The sequence below is a fragment of the Polypterus senegalus genome, chromosome 7 (assembly GCF_016835505.1).
Source record: "Polypterus senegalus isolate Bchr_013 chromosome 7, ASM1683550v1, whole genome shotgun sequence".
NCBI classification, from domain to species: domain Eukaryota; kingdom Metazoa; phylum Chordata; class Cladistia; order Polypteriformes; family Polypteridae; genus Polypterus; species Polypterus senegalus.
Window position 1 is genome coordinate 58,998,462 of NC_053160.1, and position 26,205 is coordinate 59,024,666.

The following is a 26,205-nucleotide window of genomic DNA, read 5'->3' on the forward strand; positions in this document are numbered from 1 at the left end:
CCAATAGAATGCGATGCACCTGAGACAAATTTCAAGTTTAATAGCAAAAGGTCTCAATGGTTGTGTCAATGTGACATTTCAATTTTTTATTTTTAATAAATTAGCAAAATTTCCCAAATTCTGTTTTTTCTTTGCAGACTAGGGTATTGAGTGTTGCTTTATGATTTATGAAAAAAAATTTTTTTTTTTGTCCCACTTATTTAATAATTGTGCACGATTGTCTGGTGATTGTCCACTTTTCTGTCTGCTTAGATGCATCAGCATGTTGGGTCATCTACTTGATAGCTTTGCCATTAAATCACTGCAGAATTTTTACTTTTACTGACACATTTCTTTTTTCTTCTGCCTTCAAAAGTGCTCAGCTCCAAGGACCCACAGGGTCTTTACTACATTGCCTTTTTCCATTCCCTGCAAACCTACCATCTTCTTATGCAATGGTTTAGAGAATTCACTTTACCCTCATTTTTCTACAGAGATAATATCTTCAAAAGGTTTACAGATTGTATTGAAATAACATGTAGTGGCATATCATGCAGGGTTAAAATTAAGTATCAGTTTTGCTAAACACTTATACAAATTCTATTAAAGTACAACAAAGGCAAGGAAATATATCACAATGGATCGCATACTCTATTTTGTCACACTTTCCTAAATAAGTCATAAAGTAAAAGATTAACTTCAATGCCAGGTGGTTCAAGGAAACACAAAGCATAAGATAAACATTTCATCAATAAAAACAATTACAGACATTTTTTGATCTACAATATTTGAGACATTATGTTTTCATTTCAAATATACCTACTTATTATTTGAAGGAAGCAGGGAGAGCAGTGAAAGTGCTGAAAGTTTTCTTCTTTCTGGTTGGGTAATGTTATCCATTCTGTCAACCCACATTTCTATTAAACTGCCCAACAGATGATCGATCTATATATTAAAAAAATAATGTTATTCTTAAAATGCACACGGTAATATTTAATCATAATAGCTGAATTAATTCCTTTATTTTAAGTTTAATATGGATTAGGATTTTTGCAAACCTCAAAATCTTGGGGTTATTTTTGACAGTAACGTCTCTTTTGAGAAACATATTAATTCTGTGGTCAAGAGTTGTTTTTTCCAGCTTCATCTTTTAGCCAAGGTTAAGCCTTTTAATCTCCTAGGAATCTTGAGAAAGTTGCTCATGCTTTTATCTTTTCTTGGCTTGATTACTGTAACTCATACTATAGCAAGTCCCTGATAAGCAGATTGCAGTTGGTTCAGAATGCTGCTGCTCGTTTTTTGGTTATAGCAATAGTACTAGGGTGTTGTACCATGTTAGCCATGATGAATGTAGAGAAAAGCCAAGCAAAATTACACCTTTTATTGGCTAACTAAAAGGATTACAATATGCAAGCTTTTGAGGCAACTCAGGCCCCTTCTTCAGGCAAGATGCAATACAGAAACTGGAGTTCCCTGTGTTTATATACACTCTAGGACAAGAAACAACATTGGTAAATCTTTAAATGAGAAATCTTAAATGTAAAAAATTAATAGATTCATTACGGCTAGGGTTAATTTAACAAGAGAGAGAAGAACAATGTATGGTCAGGATCTTTACCGCATCCCCCTTGTTGTCACCTACAACCCACATCTTGAAACACTTCTAAAAATTATAAAAGAACTTCAGCCAATGCTAAACAATGACCAAACACTTAAAAATGTATTTCCTGAACCTCCCCTCCTGGCATACAGACACCACCAAACCTTCAGCAACTAATTGTCCGAAGCTCCCTAAATAAACCAACAGAAAATGGCACATCTCCCTGCCTACAGAAAAGATGCAAAATGTGTGCCCACATTTACAATACAGACCATATAGTTATACCACACTGTCGACTTGAACATCACATAAAGGGATCATTTTCCTGCAAATCATCTAATGTGGTCTACCTAATTCTGTGCATGAAATGTCCTGACACTGCACTCTATGTGGGAGAAACTCGACAAACACTTCGCCAGGGAATGAATTTACACAGGTTCCACATTAAACGTGTCAACACAGATGTTCCTCTAGCGAGAGGGATTTTAAAGTCACAGTGCTTATGGGCAACTTGAAAACACAGCAAGAGAGAAAAGAATGGGAAGTTAAACTCATGTTAAAATTTAATACATTACAACATGGCTTGAATAAAGAAAAGAGTTTTATAGCCAGATATGAGGATTGTTTACATCTCTCAGAATGACACAGATAACCTGTCTACTGACCCACATTGTTTTGAAAAACTCATTAGAAACTTCAAAAGACTTTTTTGGACAGTTATCCAAAGGTCTTACCATATATTGTTCTTCTCTCTCTTGTTAAATTAACCCTAGCTGTAATGAATCTATTAATTTTGTACACTTAAGATTTCTCATTTAAAGATTTACCAATGTTGTTTCTTGTCCTAGGGTGTATATATACACAGGGAACTCTAGTTTCTGTAATACATCTTGCCTGAAGAAGGGGCCTGAGTTGCCTCAAAAGCGTGCAAAATGTAATCCTTTTAGTTAGCCAATAAAAGGTGTCATTTTGCTTGTATTTTTGGTTATAGCAAGAAAGTTCGATTCTGTACCTCCAATTTTAGCATCTTTACACTGGCTGCCTGATAGTTTCCAAATTGATTTTAAAATTTTTCTGTTGTTTTTTTAATCAATACATGGTATGCCCCTGTCTGCTTATCTGAATTGTGTGTTTTAACTCCTCTTAGTCATTTGTGTGTTTCAATATACTACTGGTTTCATTGTGTTTTATTGTATTTATGATATGTGTATTTGAAAAGCACTTTGGCTACAGCAGTACTACCTATTCTTGTCGAAATGGTAAACAAGTATTTTCCTTTTTGTGATAAAAGTTTGCTTTCAAGGCCTCATTCAACATTGACCTTAATCTTTTACAGAATGTCTTAAAATGAAAGAAAGCAAGTACATTTACACAAAAAAGAACAAATTAAACACTTCTGTCCCACTGAACAAACTGCAGTAAAGCTGACTGTAAGTTGGATGGTTTACATACTTGCTCATGACAAAGTTCTCACTAGTACTTTAGAACAACGCCACAAAGAGAAATATTCCATCTCATCTAAATACTTTGAACTTATTAAATCCAAACAAGAAAAACAGCAAAATCTATGGATTCTAGTGAGGAAGTTAACCAAAATGGTCTGAAACCACCATAAAAAAACATTTATCACTTGATAATTTTAGCCATCACAACTACAGCAAAAAAAAAAAAAAAAAATTAAAGACTCAAGCACCAGGGCAATTGCCAATACAGCCTGTTTACCTTAACTTACAAAAGAACTTCCATATCTCAGAATAAAACATCACTCTGACAAGACAGATGTATGGCCCATAATTGACCTTGTGACAGTCTTCCAATCCAGTAATGTACCCTTACTCTCTTAAGATATAGGATTTTATGCACACGTTAATGAACTGTTACATATTCAAGAACTAGCAAAATACCCGCGCTTCGCAGCGGAGAAGTAGTGTGTTAAAGAAGCAATGAAAAAGAAAAGGAAACATTTTGAAAATAACGTAACATGATTGTCAATGTAATTGTTTTGTCACTGTTGTGAGTGATGAGTGTTGTTGTCATATATATATATATATATATATATATATATATATTTACACACACACACATAAACATATATATATATACATATCTATACATATACACATATATACATACATATATATATCTACATATATACACATACATACATACACACACATATATACACACAAATACATATATATTTATACATACACACACACATATATAAACATATATATACATAGCAAAATACCCGCGCTTCGCAGCGGAGAAGTAGTGTGTTAAAGAAGTTATGAAAATGAAAAGGAAACATTTTGAAAATAACGTAACATGATTGTCAATGTAATTGTTTTGTCATTGATATTGAGTGTTGTTGTCATATCTATCTATTTATATATATCTGTATATATATATATATATATATATATATATATATATATATCTATCTATTTATATATATATATATATATATATATATATATATATCTGTATATATATATATATATATATATCTGTATATATATATATATATATATATATATATATATATATATATATATATATATATCAAAATACCTCGATTGGCAGCGAGAAGTAAAAAGAAAAGGAAACATTTTAATAATAACGTAACATGATTGACAGTGTAATTGTTTTGTCATTGTCATGAGTGTTGCTGGTATATATATATATATATATATATATATATATATATATACACATCTATACACATATATATACACAGTTATATATATATATATATATATATATACATATACACACATACATATATATACATACTGTATATACACATATACATATCTACATATATACTGTATATACACATTTATATATACAAATCTACATATATATATCCACATATATATATATATTAGGTGGGACTCGATTAAAAAATTAATCCAATTAATTAGAGGCTGTGTAAGAATTAATCTTGATTAATCGTATGTATCCGACACGAAATTTGCCCCAAATCGCAAATGTTTTTTTTTTAATTTAAAAGTGTTTTAGTGGGCGACAGAATCAAATAATAGACATGTACATGAATATTGTAAACTGAAGCTGTTTTAATTTCTGAAAAAAAGCCTTTAAACTGCATTTGAATTCAAAACAGAAACAAAAATATCATCCCTGGTTAAAATTGGGCAGACTTAAAAATAAAGTGGTAGTTTAAGTACTTTAAGTAGATTTTCAGAATAGTATTGTCTTTAAATAATAATAACCAAAATTTCAACATAAAGTGCAGTTTTTCTTCTTAAAAAAATAAGTCAGAAACATAAAAGGTAATTTGACCAACTTAATCTTTAAACTCTGAGTAACCTTAGCCAAAATTATTTTGTACATTAGGCTAAAACAGTGTGATCATTGAACATTTTGTAATTAGATGTAATTAGAATTACTAACGGTCACGGAAGTCCAATGATCCCCAGTAAGAGCCACAAAGTCTGCTTTCTGTAATGCATCTAATTTTGCTTGCTTTTCAGTGTGCACAAAACCATGCTTTTATCAAGGTTTCGCTCGGGAAGTCGAAATGATCAGTCGTAGGAACGCTTTATTCCGACTCTAACATTTTTGTAGCTGTGATGTGTGCATCAGTGTAATGGATGTACCAGGAAATCATGCATTGACAAAAGTTCCCGCTTGCTTGGAATTGAAAGTGTGATTAAATGCGTTATTTTTTTAACGCGTTATGGAGTACATGCATCGAAGCTTCTCAGCTGTGCTTGTGCTAATAAAGGGAAACATTTTAAAATAACGTAACATGATTCTGCGTTAACCTAATATTTTTTCATACGTCCCAAACCAAGGAGATGCGAAGGTAAAATGAATCAGTAGCGCGTGTACATACTCAGTGCATCCCTCTCGAATCGAACCTCAATGTCGGCATTAGAGGCTTAAGACTCTACAATTGCGCCACAGCATGTGGCTTGTCTATGCGAGAGTATGTACTGTAGATCGGGGTATATATATACATTTAAATATATACCCGCGTATCGCAGTGGAGAAGTAGAAGTTATGAAAAAGAAAAGGGAACATTTTAAAAATAACGTAACATGATTGTCAATATACAGTAATTGTTTTGTGAGTGTTATTGAATGTTGCTGTCATCAAGGATTTGATTATCATTATTTGTTTCAATCAGGGTCGTATTTGTACGATGTGTTGTGTTCAAGTTACATTCCGTGTTTGTCAATCGTTGTAAAGATAAGAGGTTTCATTCATCGATTAGTTTCTTACTGCATCAATAAACAGCTCGTCTTCTTCTTTATCTGAGACCTGACACACTGCATGCACGGGTTTTTTACACTGTCTTCCTTTAGCGGACATTGACTTTTTCCACCGTGTGCTTTGTTTCCACAGTAGCTGCATTTATGAATATGCTTATCAGACGCTTCATATTTTTGCTGCCTTTTCAATTGTGTAATTCGGTTTTGTTCAGCGCTCTTTGGAACTGTTGCTTTTATCTGTGCACTGCGTCAGTTCACGTGAGCCACTCGGTGTACTTGCATCGAAGGTTCCCAGCTGTGCTGGTGCCATCTCGTGCTATGTCCATAGCTTTATTTAATGTTACCTTAGTCCTGGCACTTAAAACTTTCTCTCGCAGTTTCGCTGAGTTTGTGTCAAACACCACCCTGACCATCTCATCTTCCTCTCCATAAGCACAGTCCTTCACCCGTGAATATTTACCCGTGGCAGTTTGCTATTGGATTGCCGCTGACGGACGGCCTTATATGGGCAGGCACTAAATTACAAACGCCAGCGGCAGCCTGTCTATGAACTTAATTTAAAGTGTAGGTTTACATCGTGCTTTGTTTCCGAAGTAGCAGAACTCGCTTCTTATTGTTTCGCTGCCTTCTCAATTATATAATGCATGTTTTCTTGAGCGCTTTTTTGAGGTCTTCCTGGTTTTCTATGTACTGCGTGATTACGTGGGAGGCGTGATGATGTCACACGAAACTCCGCCCCCCGGCGTTCAAGCTCATCTCCATTACAGTAAATGGAGAAAACTGCTTCCAGTTATGACCATTACGCGTAGAATTTCGATATAAAACCTGCCCAACTTTTGTAAGGAAGCTGTAAGGAATGAACCTGCCAAATTTCAGCCTTCCACCCACACGGGAAGTTGGAGAATTAGTGATGAGTCAGTGAGTGAGTCAGTGAGTGAGTGAGTGAGTGAGGGCTTTGCCTTTTATTAGTATAGATTAATATAACATGCATTGAAATGGATTTTCATGAATCATATACCTGTATGATCCACTTCTTATGGAAGTGTTCATCTGATGCTGACAGCTATAGGAACTGTCAAGCCAATCAAGTGAACCTTTATATCTCGTATATCATCTACACAATATTCATTAGCATTTTAAATATTCTAAACAAAGCTATGATTTGCAAATCTTTAAACATGGGATCATCTTTTAGCAGCCCATGTGCAAGTTTTTTATAACTCTCCAAGCTGTCCTCCAGCACAGTTTAGGCATATATTAAAATCTGTTAAAATCAGCTATCAAACATCTGTAAAATCAGACATGTGCAGACAGTCTGAATGAGTCAGATGCTAAAGTTAGGTCAATGGGGCTTGAAAGGAAGCAGAGAGAATTCACAACAAAATGTAATAATTTACTCTGTGTTTGGCAGAGCCCACACCTTACAATTCAGTGAAGTGGGATTAGTGGAAAGGCTCCCAATCAAAAGAAAATGACATTTTAAATGGTTTAAACCAGTACTTAGAGCAAAAAGATTTGGCAGAGGAGGCCTTCGCCTAGCTTACATGCCTGCTGTTTCGCTCTTAATTCTACTTCTTTAAAATTAAAGACAAAAAATATACAGTTGTGTCATGTCTGTGTCATCTATTGATTAATCAATAAGCTAGGGATATATGATCAGTCTGACTAACACCATACATCACCTAACTTTGGATATTTTCTGTTAAGATACAAACACAATGTGCAGGAGTTGTATTTGACAGACTTACCCATTTGCTTAATTGATTTATTAATAGTATGCTGTAATAAAACAGCTGGCACGCATGAATGAATGCTTTGTTTTGCTTAGCTAGTATCCTTACAGCTTGAAGAGGACACCTGTTGCATATTCTTGATGAACTTGTAAACAGGTATTTTCCTTTCAAGGCCTAAATTTTGTCTTTCCTTGGTCTTAGATAGTGGTGATTCTGAAGATAGGAACATCTCATACTGTATTGTTTTATCGTGCTCATTGGTTCATTCCAAAACAGACAGGTCAGAATTATAGCATTATAAAGACATACTTTAAGGTTCATTCATCATTAAACATTAATCAGTAACAATTTTTCACTTAAGACATTTTGTCAAAGACAATTTTGCAAGCTTGCAAAATTAATTGGGTACAGCCACTAAGGATTTTTTTTAGTAGCAGAATTTTTTTTACTAGAATTTCTACAGAAGAGTTTTACTACAGCCAAACAAACAAACATTGCTATAAGCAGATATAAAAACCTGTCCAATCCAATAAATTATAGAAAAAGTTAAGATCCATTATTCTTAGTTAGCACTAAAAATCTCACATCACTGTGGATTTTTATAAAAAATTTTTTTATCTAAACGATCAAGCTTGTGCATTTATAATGAAATTAATACAGAATGAATTCAGTGCAACATATACTGCATGATTACCTCTTACCTCCCGTCCATGTTACTTTGTAATGTCTGCGCCCTGGACAATAAATTGGACTGCATTCGACTCCAGCGAGTTACCCAGCGTGAACTTAAGAGACTGTTGCGTCTTTTTTTTTCACAGAGACGTGGCTCAGTGACAGAGTTCTGGATGCTGCCATACAGCTAGATGGGCTAACCACATTTCAAGTCAACAGAAATGCTACTCTGTGCAGTAAGACTCGCGGTGGTGGACTGTGTGTTTATATTAGGGAATCCATTAATCGGGAGCCCGGGATTCCTGGACATTTTTCATTCCTGCATTACCGGGAAACCAGGAACGGCCAAGCTTGCATATACAGCATGTAAAAGTATAAAAATCAATCAAGAAATAACAGAGTTATAGTTGAAAATAATTAAGTGGCAAGGTTTTTTGGCCCACAGTGTAGTGTGTTGCTGATTAAAGAAACAAAGGTTACATTCCAAGATAATTATTAAATATTTGAGGAGATATCTTAAGCTTACAGTGTATGCAGCAATATTTGACAATAAGAAAGTTACTGCAAAAAGAATGAAAAACTGCTAAAGCAAAAATCGAAAGACACTTCTGTCACATGAAGTACCCACCGTTTTGCATGTCTGCCTCAAAATATTTCTAATATTGTTTTCATATCTTTAATTCAGTCAACAACAGACCAGCAGCAGTCAGTCTCCCGGCTCCGACTAAGACTGAGCACAGTGGACTGGGAGGAATCTGCACTCTGCAGCTCACGAATGCTGGGACGGGGCAGACTTCATTGAATTCTGTCAGACAACGGCTTTGAACAGCAACTTGAAATTGCAATGCATCAGTCTGTTGCATCTGCATTATCTGTGCCAAGAAACTTGCCATCACAGAATGATGACAAGAAACTGGATGCATCAGTAAAAGCTGAAATGGCGGTGTTTCAAAGCAATGGCAAGCACGGGCGTTGTTTAGAACAAGTGTATCAGTATCTGATGACTGTGCCGCCTACTTTAGTGGAGGCAGAGCGTGCTTTCTCAGCGACTGGCATACACTGCTTAAAGGTGCGCTCTCACCTGGACGACCACATGCTGGACAAGTTGTGCTTTCTATGCTCTTATTACCGCAACTAACTAGATACATGTACTTATATGACAGCATGAACTGTTTGTAGATAATGTTAGTCTTTTATTGGTGTCAACATATTGGAGTAGTTGTATTAAAAATAAGTGTCGGTCGTTCTAAAACCGTTCGCATGAGAGATGCCCATGCACTATGTCATCCCCGGTAGGCCGGGATTCCTGAATTCCCGAGAATGGATAAACCCGTCTGGGAATGGATTACCTAGTTTATATTAACACGGAATGGTGCAATAACTCTGTGCTTGTTTCTAGCTACTGCTCACCGCTAGTGGAGTTTCTGATTGTTAAATATAGCCCTTTTTATTTGCCTCGGGAATTCACCACCATCCACATAATCGGAGTTTACATACCTCCCAGCGCTAATGCTAAGGAATCGCTCTACGAACTATACAGCACCATCACAGTCATACACCAGGATGGACTGGTTATTGTTGCTGAAGATTTCAATCATGCGAATCTCAAGTCAGTGCTCTCTAAATTTTGCAACGAGAGGGACGAACACGCTGGATCTTACTTGTATAAACATTCCTGCCGCGTACTGGGTGGAGCCCTGCCTCCACTTCGGAAACTCAGATCCAACATACAATGCCAACATACAGATCGCTCATCAGACGCACCAAACCGATTCTGAAGCAGGTAAGAACCTGGCCAGCAGAAGCCATCTCTGCTCTTCAGGACTGTTTTGAGTACACTGACTGGGACATGTTTAGAGAGGGTGCAACCAACAGCGACTTTATCAACTTGAAGGAGTACATGTCAGCAGTGACCAGCTACATATATAAGTGCATTGATGACGTTACTGTCTCCAAGTACATCACTGCCCGCCCCAACCAGAAACCGTGGATTACAAAGGAAGTGTGTGTGCTACTGAGAACCCGGGACTCTGCCTTCAAGGAAGGTGACGAAATCGCCCTGAGAACAGAGAGGGCCAAACTATCCCACACCATCAGTGCGGCAAAGCACACACACACCCAGAGAATCCAGGGACATTTTCTATATGACAAAGTCGCATGAAGCATGTGGAAAGGCAACCAGGTTATAACTAATTACAGGACAACTCCACCCACCTGTAACAGTGATGCCTCCCTTCCAGATGAGCTGAATAAATTCTATGCACGGTTTGAAGCACAGAACAACGTGGTGATGAGGAAGACCACCTCTCCTCCTAGCGAACAAGCATTAAATCTGACTGTGGCCAATGTGAGACATACTCTACGATGAGTCAAACCATGGAAGGCTGCAGGACCAGACAATATTCCTAGCAGAGTACTAAGGGAATGTGCAGACCAACTGACAGACATTTTTACTGACATCTTCAACATCTCCCTGAGCACCGCCATTGTCCCAACCTGCTTCAAAACCACCACCATAGTTCCCGTGCCAAAAAAGTCACAAGTGTCCAACCTCAATGACTACCACCCCATTGCACTCACTCCTATTATCATGAAGTGCTTTGAGAAGCTTGTCATGAGGGACATCACAACCCTGCTGCCCCCCTCACTGCACCCCCTGCAGTTTGCTTATCGCCAGAACCGTTCAACAGATAATGCAATAGCCACCACTCTCCATCTGGCTCTCGGGCATCTGGACAATAAGGGCACATATGTTCAAATGCTGTTTATCGACTTCAGCTCAGCATTTAACATGATTATTCCTCAGCAGCTGACGGAAAAGCTGAGCCTGCTGGGACTGAACACCTTCCTCTGTAACTGGATTCTGGACTTCCTGACTGAGAGACCTCAGTCAGTCAGGATTGGAAAAAACATCTCCAGAACCACCACACTGACCACTGGAGCCCCTCAAGTCTGTGTGCTCAGTCCATTATTGTTCACACTGCTGGCTCATGACTGTGCAGTAATGCACAGCTCTAATCACATCATAAAATTTGCCGATGACTGTGGTGGGTCTCATCAGCAACAACAATGAGTCAGCATACAGAGAGGAGGGGCAGCGGTTAACGGACTGGTGTAAAGCCAATAACCTGTCTCTGAATGTAGACAAAACAAAGGAGATGATTGTTGAATTTAGGAAGACTAAGAGTGACCATCTGCTACTGAACATGTTTCCAAGACAAGATCCAACCTGTGGACACTGCAATCAAGCTCAGGCTTGAGCTCAAAATCGGTGATAATAATCGAACAAGTGATCTCATTTAATTAGCTGGTCTTTTTTTATTCTTCTCTTATTCTGCATTCAAAAAAACCAAACAGTATGATTTTTGTATTTAAAAGACATTTAGAAATACAGTGGTACCTCGGTATACGTCTGCTTTGGAATAAGTCCAACTTGGCATACGTCCTGTTTAGAGGCGAAATATTTTGCTTGATATACGACTCGTGTGCTAGAACAACACGTGTGGTATACCGGGTGCGCACCTTCAAAAAAAAAAGGGCCAAGTTTTAACCTGTACAGTAATCCCTTGCTATATCGCGCTTCGACTTTCGCAGCTTCACTCTATCGTGGATTTTATATGAAAGCATAACTAAATATATAATGCGGATTTTTCGCTGCTTCGTGGATTCTGCGGACAATGTGTCTTTTCACTTCCTGTACATGCTTCCCCAGTTGGTTTGCCCAGTTGATTTCATACAAGGGACGCTATTGGTGGATGACTGAGAAGCTAACCAATCAGAGCACGCAGTTAAGTTCCTGCCTGCTAAATGCAGTGTTAACCAGAAAGTCTTGTCTCGCTCATTCAGCATCAACGTGTTTCGCTGCGTAAAGAGTTGTGCTCTTTTGTGTTTATCTTTGTGCATAGTCAAGCCCTTCATTATGGCTCCAAAATGATCTGCTACTGCTTCAGGGGCCGTGCCCAAGTGCAAACGGAAGATGTTAACGATTGCCGAAAAGGTAAACGTTTTGGATTTGTTGAAGGCTACGATTCTTTTTATTTAAAAAGTAGGAAAAGAATATAAGATCTACGGCCACAGTGTCCTTTTAATCAGGGTGCAAAACGAGTTGTAAGTGGATGTAATAAGGCAGTAGTCTGGATGGAATCTGCTTTAGGGATTTGGGTTGAAGACTGCCAGAAGAAGAACAACGGCAGTGCTACACAATCACCTGAAGTGGCTGCTTTGGAAGAGCTGTAATGCTCTCCTTTGTTGTGCAGTAAAATTAAACTCATTGTTATCGGACAAGTCTTTTTCATTTATTTCATCTAATTGCTTTTGTATTTATGTATTTTAGTATTAAGCAGTGTTTAAATTATTTTATACAACCCCATCAATGTATAATATGCCAATAACAATAGGATTTTTTTTTCATGGGAACGAATTAATCATTTTCCCATTATTTCTTATGGGAAAAATTCGTTTGGTATAAGTCCTGTTTGGTATAAGTCCAAGGATCTGGAACGGATTAAGGACGTATACCAAGGTACCACTGTATTTGTTTTTTATAAAGTTATACATGCTTAACTCTCTTTTGTTTTCCTATTATTTTCCCCTTTTCCTGTATAGTTGCTCCCTTTATTTAACCCTAATAGTGACAATTAACAAACAGTACAGCAGATACACAGGATGATGAAAGCAGCAACGATTTCAGTGTCAGACTTGCTAATTAGTAAATAATCAATTAAATAACCAAAACACATGGAAAAGAAAAATGAAAATTTGGTTGAAAATACTGTTAACAGCTTAAAAAAAGCCTTCATATTCCCATATAACTGCTTATTACATTTTAATAAAAATCTATCAAACTTAGTTTGCAATTTCTACATTGACTCCAAAACACTGAAACTGGGAAATAATGACTCATGTAATTAGGCTAGGAGTCCAATGAAAAAGGGAATTTGTTTAGAACAAAAACCTGCAGCCACAGTGGGTCCCCAGGATCAAGTTTGGGAACCACTGCTCAAGTACATAGTTTACTTAAACTATGGGTCACTGCCCCCATTATGATCAGCGCCAAATTCTCCAAGGGGAAACCACACTATGACAAATCGACCTAGAATGGATTTCAAAGAAACTAAAAAGAGTATGAATGAATGTGATGGGGAAAAAAAAACCCTGTAGGTAGTAGTAAATAGCCTGGATTTTTTTTGAAGTTAAAGATCAAAAAATATCCTTGTTTTTCAGGTTTATGTCAAAACAACGACTTTTTTCTCTTCAGTTAGGTATTAGCTTTCAGTAAATTAAAAAAATCTGTTAGGAACAACTGGTGTATATAACTTACTGTGTTATGCATTTTTTAAACTACTCATTTTTTCATGCAATTAATTATTTCGGTTCTGGCTAAGTACACAGCATGTTTTCACAGCAGAGTCCAGATCTTGCCATTCTCTGCACAGAATTTTAATGTTCTTTTCATGTATGTGTGGAGTTTTCTCAGGATATTCTGATTCTCCTCCTGCATTCTAGAGATGTGTGTTAGGTTATTTAGCAACTTTGAATTGGCCCTGAATCTGTGAGTGCAGATATACATGTGCCTTGAAAATGACGTGTGTTTCATAAGAGATTAATTCCTACCCTATATTCAGTCCACCTGGGATGTTTACTGGAATTACTGGACTATGAAAAAAAACAACTGGAAAAATGGTTACATTTAAGAGGAAGCATTTTACAAATATTTATGTATTTGTCTGAACTCAAATATACTGTACATTATAATATTAGTTTTTACCACAAACAGGAAGTTATTATCACCAACCATTCCCATTTTATTAAGGTGTATCCATATAAATGGCCCACCCTGTACATTATAATATTAGTTTTTACCACTAATCCTCTCCTATAGCAAAAAACACCACAATCACTACACCAACTGTGTACCTGCACTGTCACTCTAAGGCTTTCTACACTGCTTTCTCATCTATCTAGCCTAGACTCCCTACCCAACGGCATAACTTGAAAATGCCTATAAGCTTTAAGTTGACTTTGCTGCACATGGTTTACTTTGCTGAAAAGATAACTTTCAGCAACATACCTCCAAGAGTTTTTGTACTTTGCTATGCATGCTAGAGAAAAGGAGTGGGAGGAAACTGCTTATTGAGTGATTTTGACACCTAATAATATTAATGTTGGAGGTTTGTATTTTAAACAAGTGTACCTCCCCTTGAACAGTATGGTGGCATACAGTAACTACTTTTGTTGGTTGCACATGGAAGATTATATATATATATATATCTATATATATATATATATCTATATATATATATCTATATATATATATATATATATATATATAGGCTGCACGGTGGCGCAGTGGTAGCGCTGCTGCCTCGCAGTTAGGAGACCCGGGTTCGCTTCTCGGGTCCTCCCTGCGTGGAGTTTGCATGTTCTCTCCGTGTCTGCGTGGGTTTCCTCCGGGTGCTCCGGTTTCCTCCCACAATCCAAAGACATGCAGGTTAGGTGGATTGGCGATTCTAAATTGGCCCTAGTGTGTGCTTGGTGTGTGGGTGTGTTTGTGTGTGTCCTGCGGTGGGTTGGCACCCTGCCCGGGATTGGTTCCTGCCTTGTGCCCTGTGTTGGCTGGGATTGGCTCCAGCAGACCCCCGTGACCCTGTATTCGGATTCAGCGGGTTAGGAAATGGATGGATGGATGGATATATATATATATCTATCTTGCTATCAGAAACTAGCAATATTTTTAAAAGATTTAAAAGATTTTGATGTTCCAGAAAAAAAAGACAGTATAGACTCAGAAATAATTAAACATTCATCAGGGGAAAAACTGAATTTCAATTTACTTTCTGGCATTTACAAATTCAGTCATGGATTGTGACTGGGGCACTGAAGCTGTGGATTCAGTAATCACTGTGCTTCAATTAGACAATTTCACAGAAAATCTATCAAGTCCAAAAGTTGAATACTCCCGTGGTTGTATTTTAGAAAAAGGAACAAATATACCGGAAGGTATTTCTTTCATTTCTCCAAATGCACTTGTGCAGTGGTGGACTAACATGCACATGAGCAATTAGAAAGCATATGTAGGTAAATACAGTTTCTGCAACGTTCACGTCTCAAAGGTCTCCCCATTTGTGAATATTGAAAAGGAAGGGAAAAACTTTTGGAAGAAAATTCCATAGCCATAATTTCCTTTCTTTATACTATTTTATGGGAATGAAATAACAAAAATCAGAGACAACAATCAACAAACAATTATGTGCATCATATCAATAGTTTTTAATGGGTTCATGAAAGAAAAAAAAACAACAAATAAAACAGAAAAGAAAATCCATTTTGAAGTTTCAGGGAGTCACTGACTGTTTTATTAAAAACTTTGTGTGTTTTTTTACTTCTAATTCATTGGGTTTACCAACATCCATCCATCCATTATCCAACCCGCTATATCCTGCACACACTAGGGACAATTTAGAATCGCCAATCCATCTAACCTAAAATAGTGAATTTACTTGTAAAATTATTATTGTTGAGGGCAAAGTACATAATTTTTAGAAGACTTCAACACTACCCATGATTAGCCTGACAATAAAATATCCTTAAGGAGAGAGCACCCTCCGTTTTATAACACATATTGAATTTTTTTTTAAAAACTACATGCTAAGCTGGAAAGAACAATTGTTTAAAAATATATATAGTTGTTATTTTTATGATAATTTTTTTATTTATTTAATACAACTAATAAAAATACATTGTAATGCATAAAGAGAAACAAAACTCAAGACAGTACCCACCCACAGATATAAAGGATAAAGCTTTCCAAATCGACCTACCCACCAAACCTTCCAACACTCCATTTTTAACCCCAGAGAGAGGGGGACCAGAGAAAGAGTGAGATCTAGTTGACTGAGTTTATTTCAGGACACCATTCATAACAAAATAAACAAACAAGAAACCAATAAGCATAGATATTAACCAAACACATGCACACACATACATAAATGGACATAAATAAGCATGCATATACTTGCATAAAACTATACTGATACATACACACACATGCATGTATAAAAAGATCTCAAATTCTATCTACGTCTGCTTCTCCATGGTCATAGATTGAATACCTCAAGGATGGTGAGATAAGAAAACCTCTCAATACAGTATACATTAATAAAAACTAAAAACAAATATACACATTTACCTCTTGATGACACTCAACTGCCATTTCAGACAGAAGTGAGGAAAAATAACTTGGATTTTGCAGCAAAATTCTTCCTATTACTCCAAGATATGTTGACATTACTACAGGGTACCTCTAAAACATAAAAATAAATGACATGTTAACATATTCAAAAAAGTTACTAACTAGCAATACAGCTACAAGCAGGACCTTGCAAATATTATTTTGTACACATTTGTTGAAGAATTTACTTTTATGATCAAGTGCAAGCAAACTAGCAAAAAAGGGTGAGGCATCCAAGCACCCCAGGCAATCTGACCCTAAAACTGTACTGTCCGGCTTTGGCCTATCCAGGCCCCAAAAATAAGGAACAAGCTTTTAAAGTTCAAAATACTTTACATGTCCCAAAATATGCCAATATTCGTTGCAAGAGAAAGAAAAAACATAAAACTTTTGGGCTGAGATACAACTCCAAATATAGTCTATATAAAAAAAGATTTATTTAAATTTAATCAAAAAAGGAAAACATTGCAAAACAAGAAAAATAGCAAAATGTTTGCCTAAAATGGCAACTCACTACAAACAAGTTCATCCATCCATCCATCCAACCCGCTTTATCCAACTACAGGGTTACGGGGGTCTGCTGGAGCCAATACCAGCCAACACAGGGCGCAAGGCAGGAAACAAACCCTGGGCAGGGTGCCAACCCACCACAGGGCACACACACACACACACACACACACACACACCCCAAGCACTCAAAAGGGACAATTTACAATCGCCAATGCAGCTAACTTGCATGTCTTTGGACTGTGGGAGGAAACTGGAGTACCTGGAGGAAACCCACGCAGACACAGGGAGAACATGCAAACTCCCGGGAAGTGAACCCGGGTCTCCTAATTGCGAGGCAGCAGTGCTACCCAATGCGCCACTGTGCTGCCCAACAAGTCCTTATCTGAAATCCAAAAATTGTGAACTCCAGACACAAGCAAAAATTTCAAGAGCCACAAAAAAAAATGCTCACCAATAATGCACTTCTCAAAAAACAATCATACATGGAACCACAGAAGGCTGAGGGCGGTCCTTCAGCAATGACATCACGGTGGCCACCACCTGAGGTTCCACCCACAAAACAAAGAACAAAACACAACACATCATACACAGACCGATATTCACAAATTTTATATACCTAAAATAAACACATGAAAAATAACACTTTAGAATAAATAAAAAAGGAAAATAAACATAAACGAGGAAGCACACCCTGGCTGTAACATAACACTGAAAAACAACATTGACCTAAATAGCATGCACTTCTGAAAGAGTTTTCTAATTTTCTTAAATATTGGTTGGGTGTCCTTAATTAAACAAAATGGACAGAATTGCCTAACTGGTAAAAACACACAAAATAACACATAACTTTGAGATTTCCAACTTAAGTCAATTAAACAATTAATATTACTGGGTATGACAATCAATACATAAATATAATATGCTAAAGTTTGCATAGCTAGCCTCTGGAAGACATACACAAAGCACTGGAACTCTGTTGTTATTGTACTTTCCCTTTTACCCTAATAACGGTTTATATTCTGGTTAATAACTTCAAGCCTGCTAAAGCCAGGTAAATCACATTTTAGCGAAAGCAGGTAAAGTTTTTCATGTAATATGTAGTTTGTGCCCAAGGTCATCCGTCTCATCATGTACTATTCCTGTTGAGTAAAACATGCAAAGTACACTAGATTGATGTTTAGAGTTGGTAAAAATTATTAAAGATATGTTGCTCAATGACACAAAGAGTCTGTCAGTGTTGTATATTCTATGCTCCAAGCATAACTCCTCCAAAGATTATTTCATCATCATTACTTGAGCTGAAAACTGCTCCCACACTATTAAGTGTGATGTCTTGCAATCTACAATTAAATGATTCCTGAAGTAAGAAGTTTAAAAGTTATCAAAAAAATAAACCTTCCTATTTCTTGTTATTAAGGTTATGCTCCAGTCATTCTATCTCTTGCATTACTTAACATGTTCGTGATACTGCACCCTCTTAGAAAGTTCAAGTTAAGAATCCTTTGATGTTACAGAATAACATTTATATCCAATATAGTACTTAAATTTACAAAATAAAAAGTTGAAAGAAGTAAGGCATCTATCACTTGGTTTTAGTTATACTGAAACTAGTGTCAATCCTCAACTTTTTCAAGGGTAAAATGGCAAAAAGTACAAGTGCGAGTGACGCAGGTCACGATAGCTCGCCGATTGGAGAAGATCATCTGAAACTGGAAAAGGCCTTGCAGTCTGCGCTTTCAATTACTCCACACGAGCTGGGAACACCAGCTGCAATAGAGCCCACCGCCTCACCTACTGTGCACGAAAGCAGAAATGATCTGTTTGAACTGAAGGTGATGATCGCTGAGCTCAAGCAAGAGATAAAGAAAGATATAAAGAAAAGCGAGAAGGCAAATGAGAAGGCAAGGGAAAAGGCAAATGAGAAGCTGTGACAGGAGCGGCAGCAGGATAATAAAGACTTGGAGAAACGCATATGTATTCGCTTTGAGGCAGTCTTTAAAGATATGCTGGGTAAAATTGAAGAGCACATTCAGGAAACCCCGTCTAAACTGAGCACACTTGCTGATCAACTGGAGGATGTCAAGGAGACATTCACGACTCGGATTGAAACAGCCGAAAATCTAGCTGCCAGTGCTGAAGAAAAAGCAACAACTGCCTGAGAATGCAAAAAACCCGGAGACAGACTTGCTGCTTTGGAAGATGGAAGCAGAAGGAATAATATTAGAATTGAAGGTCTACCTGAGAATTGAGAAAAGTCCAAACCCCGTAAAATTCGCAGCTGAACTATTTTCTAAAATAATTGGAGAGGACTTTAAAGCAGATTCTGAGATAGCAGCGGCTTATCACATATGCGGATCAAATACCATTAGACCTAGATCTTTGATTATTTGCTTTGAGAGATTATTATTTAAGCTAGAGGTGATGGCACTCCTCAGACACAAGCAAGAGATTATATATGAAAATAACCACATTCGAATCTTCCCTGAGGTCTCCCCAGCAACAGCTACTAAACATGCAGCCTTCTACAACATTAAACAGCGGTTACAGCAAGCCAATATCAAATACAGCCTCTTGTATCCTACCAAACTGAAAGTGGAATTGCACGGTCAATTTAATGTCTTCGCCAGCAAGTAAGAAGCAGAAAAGGAATTAAGAAAGCTGATCCTGACACTATTCTGAAACAAAATAGTGACTTGTAGCCTGTCATGACATGGCAAGGATAAATGACCTACTCTCTGATCTATTTGTTAAGATACGGGTTTTTATAATTATATATCCTCTTTATTACTCAGACGCTATCTGTTTATGTTTTAATTACAGTTATAGACGTTTGTGCTTACTTTTTTTTTTTTAATCTTATTTATTTATTTTTTCTCTACCCTAAAGGAGACTATTTAGACTGTTTAACATCATACCCTTGTTTTATTGTTATTGTTATTATTGCATTAAGACGTACTATGCTTATTCTGGACCACTTTCTAACACCATTCCCGGGTTTATTATCTTAATACTTTAAGATTGCTGAAGATTATATATATACTCAGCAAAAAAAGAAATGTCCTCTGACTTTCAACTGTTTTTACTTTCAGTAAACTTAATGTGTAAATATTTGTATTAACACTAAAAGAGTCAACACCATAAGACATAAACTAAAAATGTTTCACAATGTGTTCCTGAATGAAGGGAGGCTCAAAATCAAAAGTACCAGTCAGTATCTGGTGTGGCCACCAGCTGCTTGAAGTACTGCAGTGCATCTCCTCCTCATGGACTGGACCAGATTTGTCAGTTCTTGCTGTGAGATGTTACCCCACTCTTCCACCAAGGCACCTGCAAGTTCCTGGACATTTCAGGGGGGAATGGCCCTAGCCCTCACCCTGCGATCCAACAGGTCCCAGACGTGCTCAATTCCTTCGGCGATAAACACGCATCCGTCCATCACCCCTGGTGAGACAAAACCGTGACTCATCACTGAAGAGCACTTTTTGCCACTCCTGTCTGTTCCAGCGAAGGTGGGTTTGTGCCCATAGGCGGTGTTGTTGCTGGTGATGTCTGGTAAGGAACTGCCTTACAACAGGCCTACAAGCCCTCAGTCCAGCCTCTCTCAGCCTATTGCGGACAGTCTGAGCACTGATGGAGGGATTGTGTGTTCCTGGTGCGACTCTGGCAGTTGTTGTGGCCATCCTGTACCTGTCACGCAGGTGTGATATTCGGATGTACCGATCCTGTGCAGGTGTTGTTACACGTGGTCTTCCACTGCGAGGATGATCAGCTGTCCTTCCTGTCTCCCTGTAGCGCTGTCTTAGGCGTCTCACAGTGCGGACATGGCAATTTATTGCCCTAGCCACATCAGCAGTCCTCATGCCTCCCTGCAGCATGCCTAATGCACGTTCATGCAGATGAGCAGGGACCCTGGGCATCTTTCTTTGGGTGTTTTTCACAGTCGGTAGACAAGTCTCTTTAGTGTCCTGCGTTTTTAGAACTGTGACATTAAATGCCTACTTTCTGTAAGCTGTTAAGGTCTTAACGACCATTCCACAGGTGCATGTTAATTAATTGATTATGGTTAATTGAACATGCATGGAAAACATTGTTTAAACCCTTTACAATGAAGATCTGTAAAGTTATTTGGATTTTTAAAACATTATTGTTGAAATACACAGTCCTGAAAAAGGGACGCTTCTTTTTTTGCTGAGTATATTTTAAGTTCATAGTTTGTTAATGATTATATTTTAGGCATATAGTATTTAGACTATATTGGCAATAGATATCTGTATTTTTTAATCCTAAAACGCCGGTGCGTGGGGGCTTGTTTTGCTTTGGACATGCTTTGTCTCTGGGTATGTCAGAGGACTGGGACTGTGTGAAGTGGGGTCCAGCCTCATGTTGGGAGGCAAAATGGGAGGGTGGGGGGTTAAGGGGGGGAGAGAAAGAGAGCAGGCTATATCTATATCTAATCTATCCTTTTAATCTTTATAATTATAACTACCAACGTAACAATAGGCTGCATGGCAATAACTCTTGGGGAAATAGGAAATTAAGGTTAAAGCTGTCTCACTTCCAGTTAAGACTATAAAATGACATCAAAATTCAGAATCAATGTCTCCATGATGGGACAGTTAACTTTGTGAGCTGGAATGTTAAAGGCCTGAATCACGAATTAAAGAGAAAGAAAGTACTCTCTCACCTAACAGGTTTAAACGCTAAAATAGTATTTTTACAGGAGACCCACTTACTAAGTAAGGATCAGTTCCGGCTGCAAAAGACTGGACTGGCCAAATGTTCCATTCTAGCTTTACAAAGAAAACTAGAGGTGTGGGAATTCTCATACATAGAACAGTCTCATTTGTAGCATCAGATGTAGTATTGGATCCTGAAGGGAGATATGTGATGGTCATGGGTAACTTATCTAACTGTAAAATGATTCTGATAAATGCTTATGCACCTAATGTCGATGATAAGGAATTTATACAAAATTTATTTGCATCCATTCCCAATGTGAACACTCATAAAATTATAATGGCTGGGGACTTTAATTGTGTTTTAAATCCACTCTTAGATAGGACTTCTATCACGGGGGATGACATCTAATACTTAAAAGATAATTACAAAGTTTATAACTGATCACAACTTATCAGACCCCTGGAGGTTTTAAAACCCAAACTCAAGAACATATTCTTTCTACTCACCAGTACATCATTGCTACTCAAGAATTGATTATTTCTTTATAGATAATAATTTCTTGCCTACGATTAAATCTTGCAAATACGATGCTATTATTATTTCTGACCATGCACCTCTGATCTTGGAGCTAAAGTCACTATGCCCCACACACTGACCTCGCAGATGGCACCTCAACCCACTTCTATTAGCAGATGAGAATTGTACAGAATTTATATCCAAACAAATCAGTTTCTTCCTAGAGACAAATACATCCTCAGAGATTTCTACAGGAATATTCTGGGAAACTCTTAAGGCCTTCTTAAGAGGACAGATTATCTCATATCTTTCCCACAGAAATAAATTAGAAACCAAGAAAGTAGCAGAGCTAAAAAGCGAAATTACTAGAATTGATGAAGAACATTCCAGGCTTCCAAGCGAGGCTCTACATAGGAAAAGGCAGGCTCTGCATTCAGAACTAAACCTCTTGACAACTAAAGAAACTGAACAACTAATTCATAAATCCAGACATCATTACTATGAACACGGAAAGAAAGCCAATAAGCTTTTAGCTCAACAAATTCACAAGCAAGAAGTCTGCAACGCAATCCCAGTAATCACCAACACGAATGGAGACAAAATCATCAACCACAAAAATATAAAGTACACATTTAGAGACTACTATAAATCCTTTTATTCTACTGAGTTTAAGAAGACAACACACAATATAATGCATTTCTGGTTACATTACAGATACCACAAATAGACACTTTTAGTGCGGAGGAACTCGATAAACCTCTGGCGTGTGCATCATACAGACCAATTTCACTTTTGAATAATGACGTTAAGATACTCTCAAAAATCATAGTTGGAAGGATGAAGAAAGTGCTTCCTTCGGTAATATCACAAGATCAAACTGGATTTATCAAGAGTCGACACGTATCTTCAAATCTTCGACGCCTGTTTAATGTAGTATACTCACCAACTAAGTCAAACACCCCAGAAATATTTTTATCATTGGATGCAGAAAAAACATTCGACATGATTGAATGGAAATACCTTTTTACTACACTGGAGAAATTTGGGTTTGGCCTGAAAATTTGTGCATGGATCAAACTACTGTATTCCATTCGAGAAGCTTCAATTTGTATCAACATTTGTTCAGACTACTTTAAACTAGAAAGTGGTACCAGACAAGGATCCCCCTTGTCACCGTTGCTGTTTGCAATCGCCATTGAACCACTGGCAATACATTGTCAAAATGCTGATCAGATAAAGGGGAACATCAGAGCACGACTTGAACAGAAAATTTCTCTATATGCAGATGATATGGTACTGTATATATCAGACCCACAAAATCCTGTGCCTGCAGTCTTAACAGCACTCACAGAATTTCAAAAGATCTCTGGTCTCAGAATTAATCTGAATAAAAGTGTACTCTTTCCAGTGAATTCTCAAGCATATAATATTAGATTAGACACCCTACCTTTTATCATTGCAGAACAGTTTAAATACCTAGGGGTAAACATCACAAGTAAACATAAAGCTCTTTATCAACAAAATTTTGCAGTCTGCATGGAAAAAATTAAGCAAGACTTGCATAGATAGTCAACCCTTCATCTCACTCTAGCTGGAAGAATTAACACTGTTAAGATGAATATTCTTCCTAAGCTCCATTTTTATTTCAAAACATTCCAATATAAGTTTTGTGATGTGAGATTTTACATATAACTTGATAAATGTTTTGTATGTCTTTATTTATAATTTAGGCAAACCAATGTAATTTAGTGGTACCTTGGTGAGAGGCATTCTTGTTTATCCCCATGTTTACGACTTTTCTTTGTAATTTTACGACAGGATTTGGGGGATGTGTCTTAAACCAGTTTGATGAGCATTTCTTTGCTAAAGTCTTTCCCCCCATCCCCCACACAAAGCCAGGTTAGTGTAATATATGGTCTTGGGGGTGGCAGGAGATAAGATGTTCTATTTAACCCATTGGTCTGAGGTATGGCTGTTTGGAATTGGCTTGTCTCAGAGGCCTTCAAGTACCATGATATCCTATTCGCTGTAGGGAGTTGGACAGAAAACCTATAAATTTGCTTGCTCAACCACATTCTCTCTCTCTGACCCACATATGATGAAGAAGCATCTCTCTCTCTAACCAACATATGATGATAGAAGCATCTCTCTTGCTAACCTGTGATGATGAAGACAACACAATGAAAAGCACAGCTCAGCAGCCATATTGAACAGGCATGTGGCTGAAAGCTGAGCACCAATGATGCCTTAACTAGAGACATTTTAAGTAACTACAAGTCTGTGTGCCACCTGAATTACACATCACCATTTTATCAGGTTGTATGGTTGCCAATATTCAAATGTACTTTGCATTTTGTTATTATTTATGAATATTATTAGTAATACATTATTTTATGTGTAACTTAACTCCTGCTTGTCTTTTTACTACATCTAATTGCCTGAGGTTATAGATATAGAAGGGAAGGTGGGGATAAGTTATATAAAATAATATCTTATATACAGTGGTAAGTCTGTGAGATTAGGCATTCTAAGGCTGCATATTAATAATACAATAGGGGAAAGTAGAGCAATACATATATTACTCTACCAAGATAAAACAATCAATAAATCATTTTTTAAGCAATTAGATTCAACAATAACCTCATTTATTTGGAACTCAAAACATCCACGTATCCAAAGAGCGACCCTACAAATACAAAAGGCAGAAGGTGGCATGGCTCTACCTAACTTCGAGTTTTATTACTGGGCAGCAAACATAGAAGCTATAAAAACCTGGACACAAATAGATGAACATACACAGGCCTGGTCCGCAACAGAAATAAAATCCTGCAGTACTTTCTCAGGGGTGGGGGTCGACTTGTTCTCAGTCCTACTTTTTGTAAAAATCGATTGATCTGTATGGAATGATTGTAATAAAATTTCAAAAAAAAAAAAAGAATAAAAACAAACAAACTTTTACATGTACCAAAACTTTACAAAGGCTATTAAGATTCTAACTTGCTTTGGGGGCATAATTACAAAATAAATATTAATTTATTTAAGCAAAATAATGACAATATGTAACAAATACACAAGTAGCTGTTTAATTTAAAGAGGTAGAGTGAACAAGGCAGGTGAAGCACCAGAAGGATGATTGCTGCTCCAAAAACTTGCACGCATCGCATTAAGTTACTCCATTGCTCCACTTCACATATCTGAGAAGCTCACAAATATGTGTGCTTACCAACGTAAAGCACAAAAGTTAAACATGTGAGTGAGGATTGACTGTATATGGATACTATAGTTCTTTCAGGTAAGAAAGACCAACATTTTGATTTAAGGTAGTTATACTCACTAATCATGACTTGGGAAAGTGGTAATATGTTGCATATTGATTACCAAATTTTACTAAGAAGTTCTCCGAACTCTGTATACGTGACAATAAGAACCCTATAAAACCAGGGCGGCAGCTTCTCCTAGGCTTTTCAGTGTTTCATCACACAAAAATAACATCACCAATTAGCTTAGATAAAGTATCTTGCAGTGCATCACTTGTGCTCAGCGAGCACATTGCATAAATCGCAAAAGTGCCCTACCAGAGGATATAATCATTGCTGAAATTTTCAGTAAAACTAGTGTTAATTCCTTATTAAAATCATTATACTTTGCATCATGTGTTTTTAAATTGGGTGAATATATGTCTATACATAAATAAAATGCTTTTATATTTCTATTAAATATATTTTACATTATATATAAACAATGTACAGGATCAAATAAACTATAAGAGCAGCAAAGACTATACTTAATTTGTATAAAAAGAATGTGAAAAAATTAGTAAAAGCATAAGAGTAGTACTGAAGAAAAAAAAAACATACCTCTCCATCTATGATGCCTCGAAATACAGAAGGTAAAAATGGCTGGAACACATGGGGACCAAGCATTGGATTAACTTTGATAACTACTTCAACAACCTAGAAAATGAACATAAACAATGCTGTGTATTATCTTTGAGTCATTTTATTGAAATGTTCATGCATATTGACCACAAAATGGAGGCAGCAT

At 37.0% G+C, this 26,205-nt stretch overlaps 1 protein-coding gene across 2 annotated transcripts in view; it reads right to left on the minus strand.

The window, feature by feature from the left end:
* Positions 1-26,205, minus strand: part of ipo11 (importin 11) — a 357,709-nt gene that overhangs the window by 45,592 nt on the left and 285,912 nt on the right. For both annotated transcript variants that reach the window (XM_039758699.1, XM_039758698.1), the window contains exons 25-27: positions 26,019-26,114; positions 16,414-16,527; positions 803-924 (exon numbers count right to left, since the gene is read on the minus strand). In XM_039758699.1, coding sequence (XP_039614633.1) covers positions 803-924; positions 16,414-16,527; positions 26,019-26,114 — 332 coding nt within the window. The remainder of the gene's footprint in view (positions 1-802; positions 925-16,413; positions 16,528-26,018; positions 26,115-26,205) is intronic.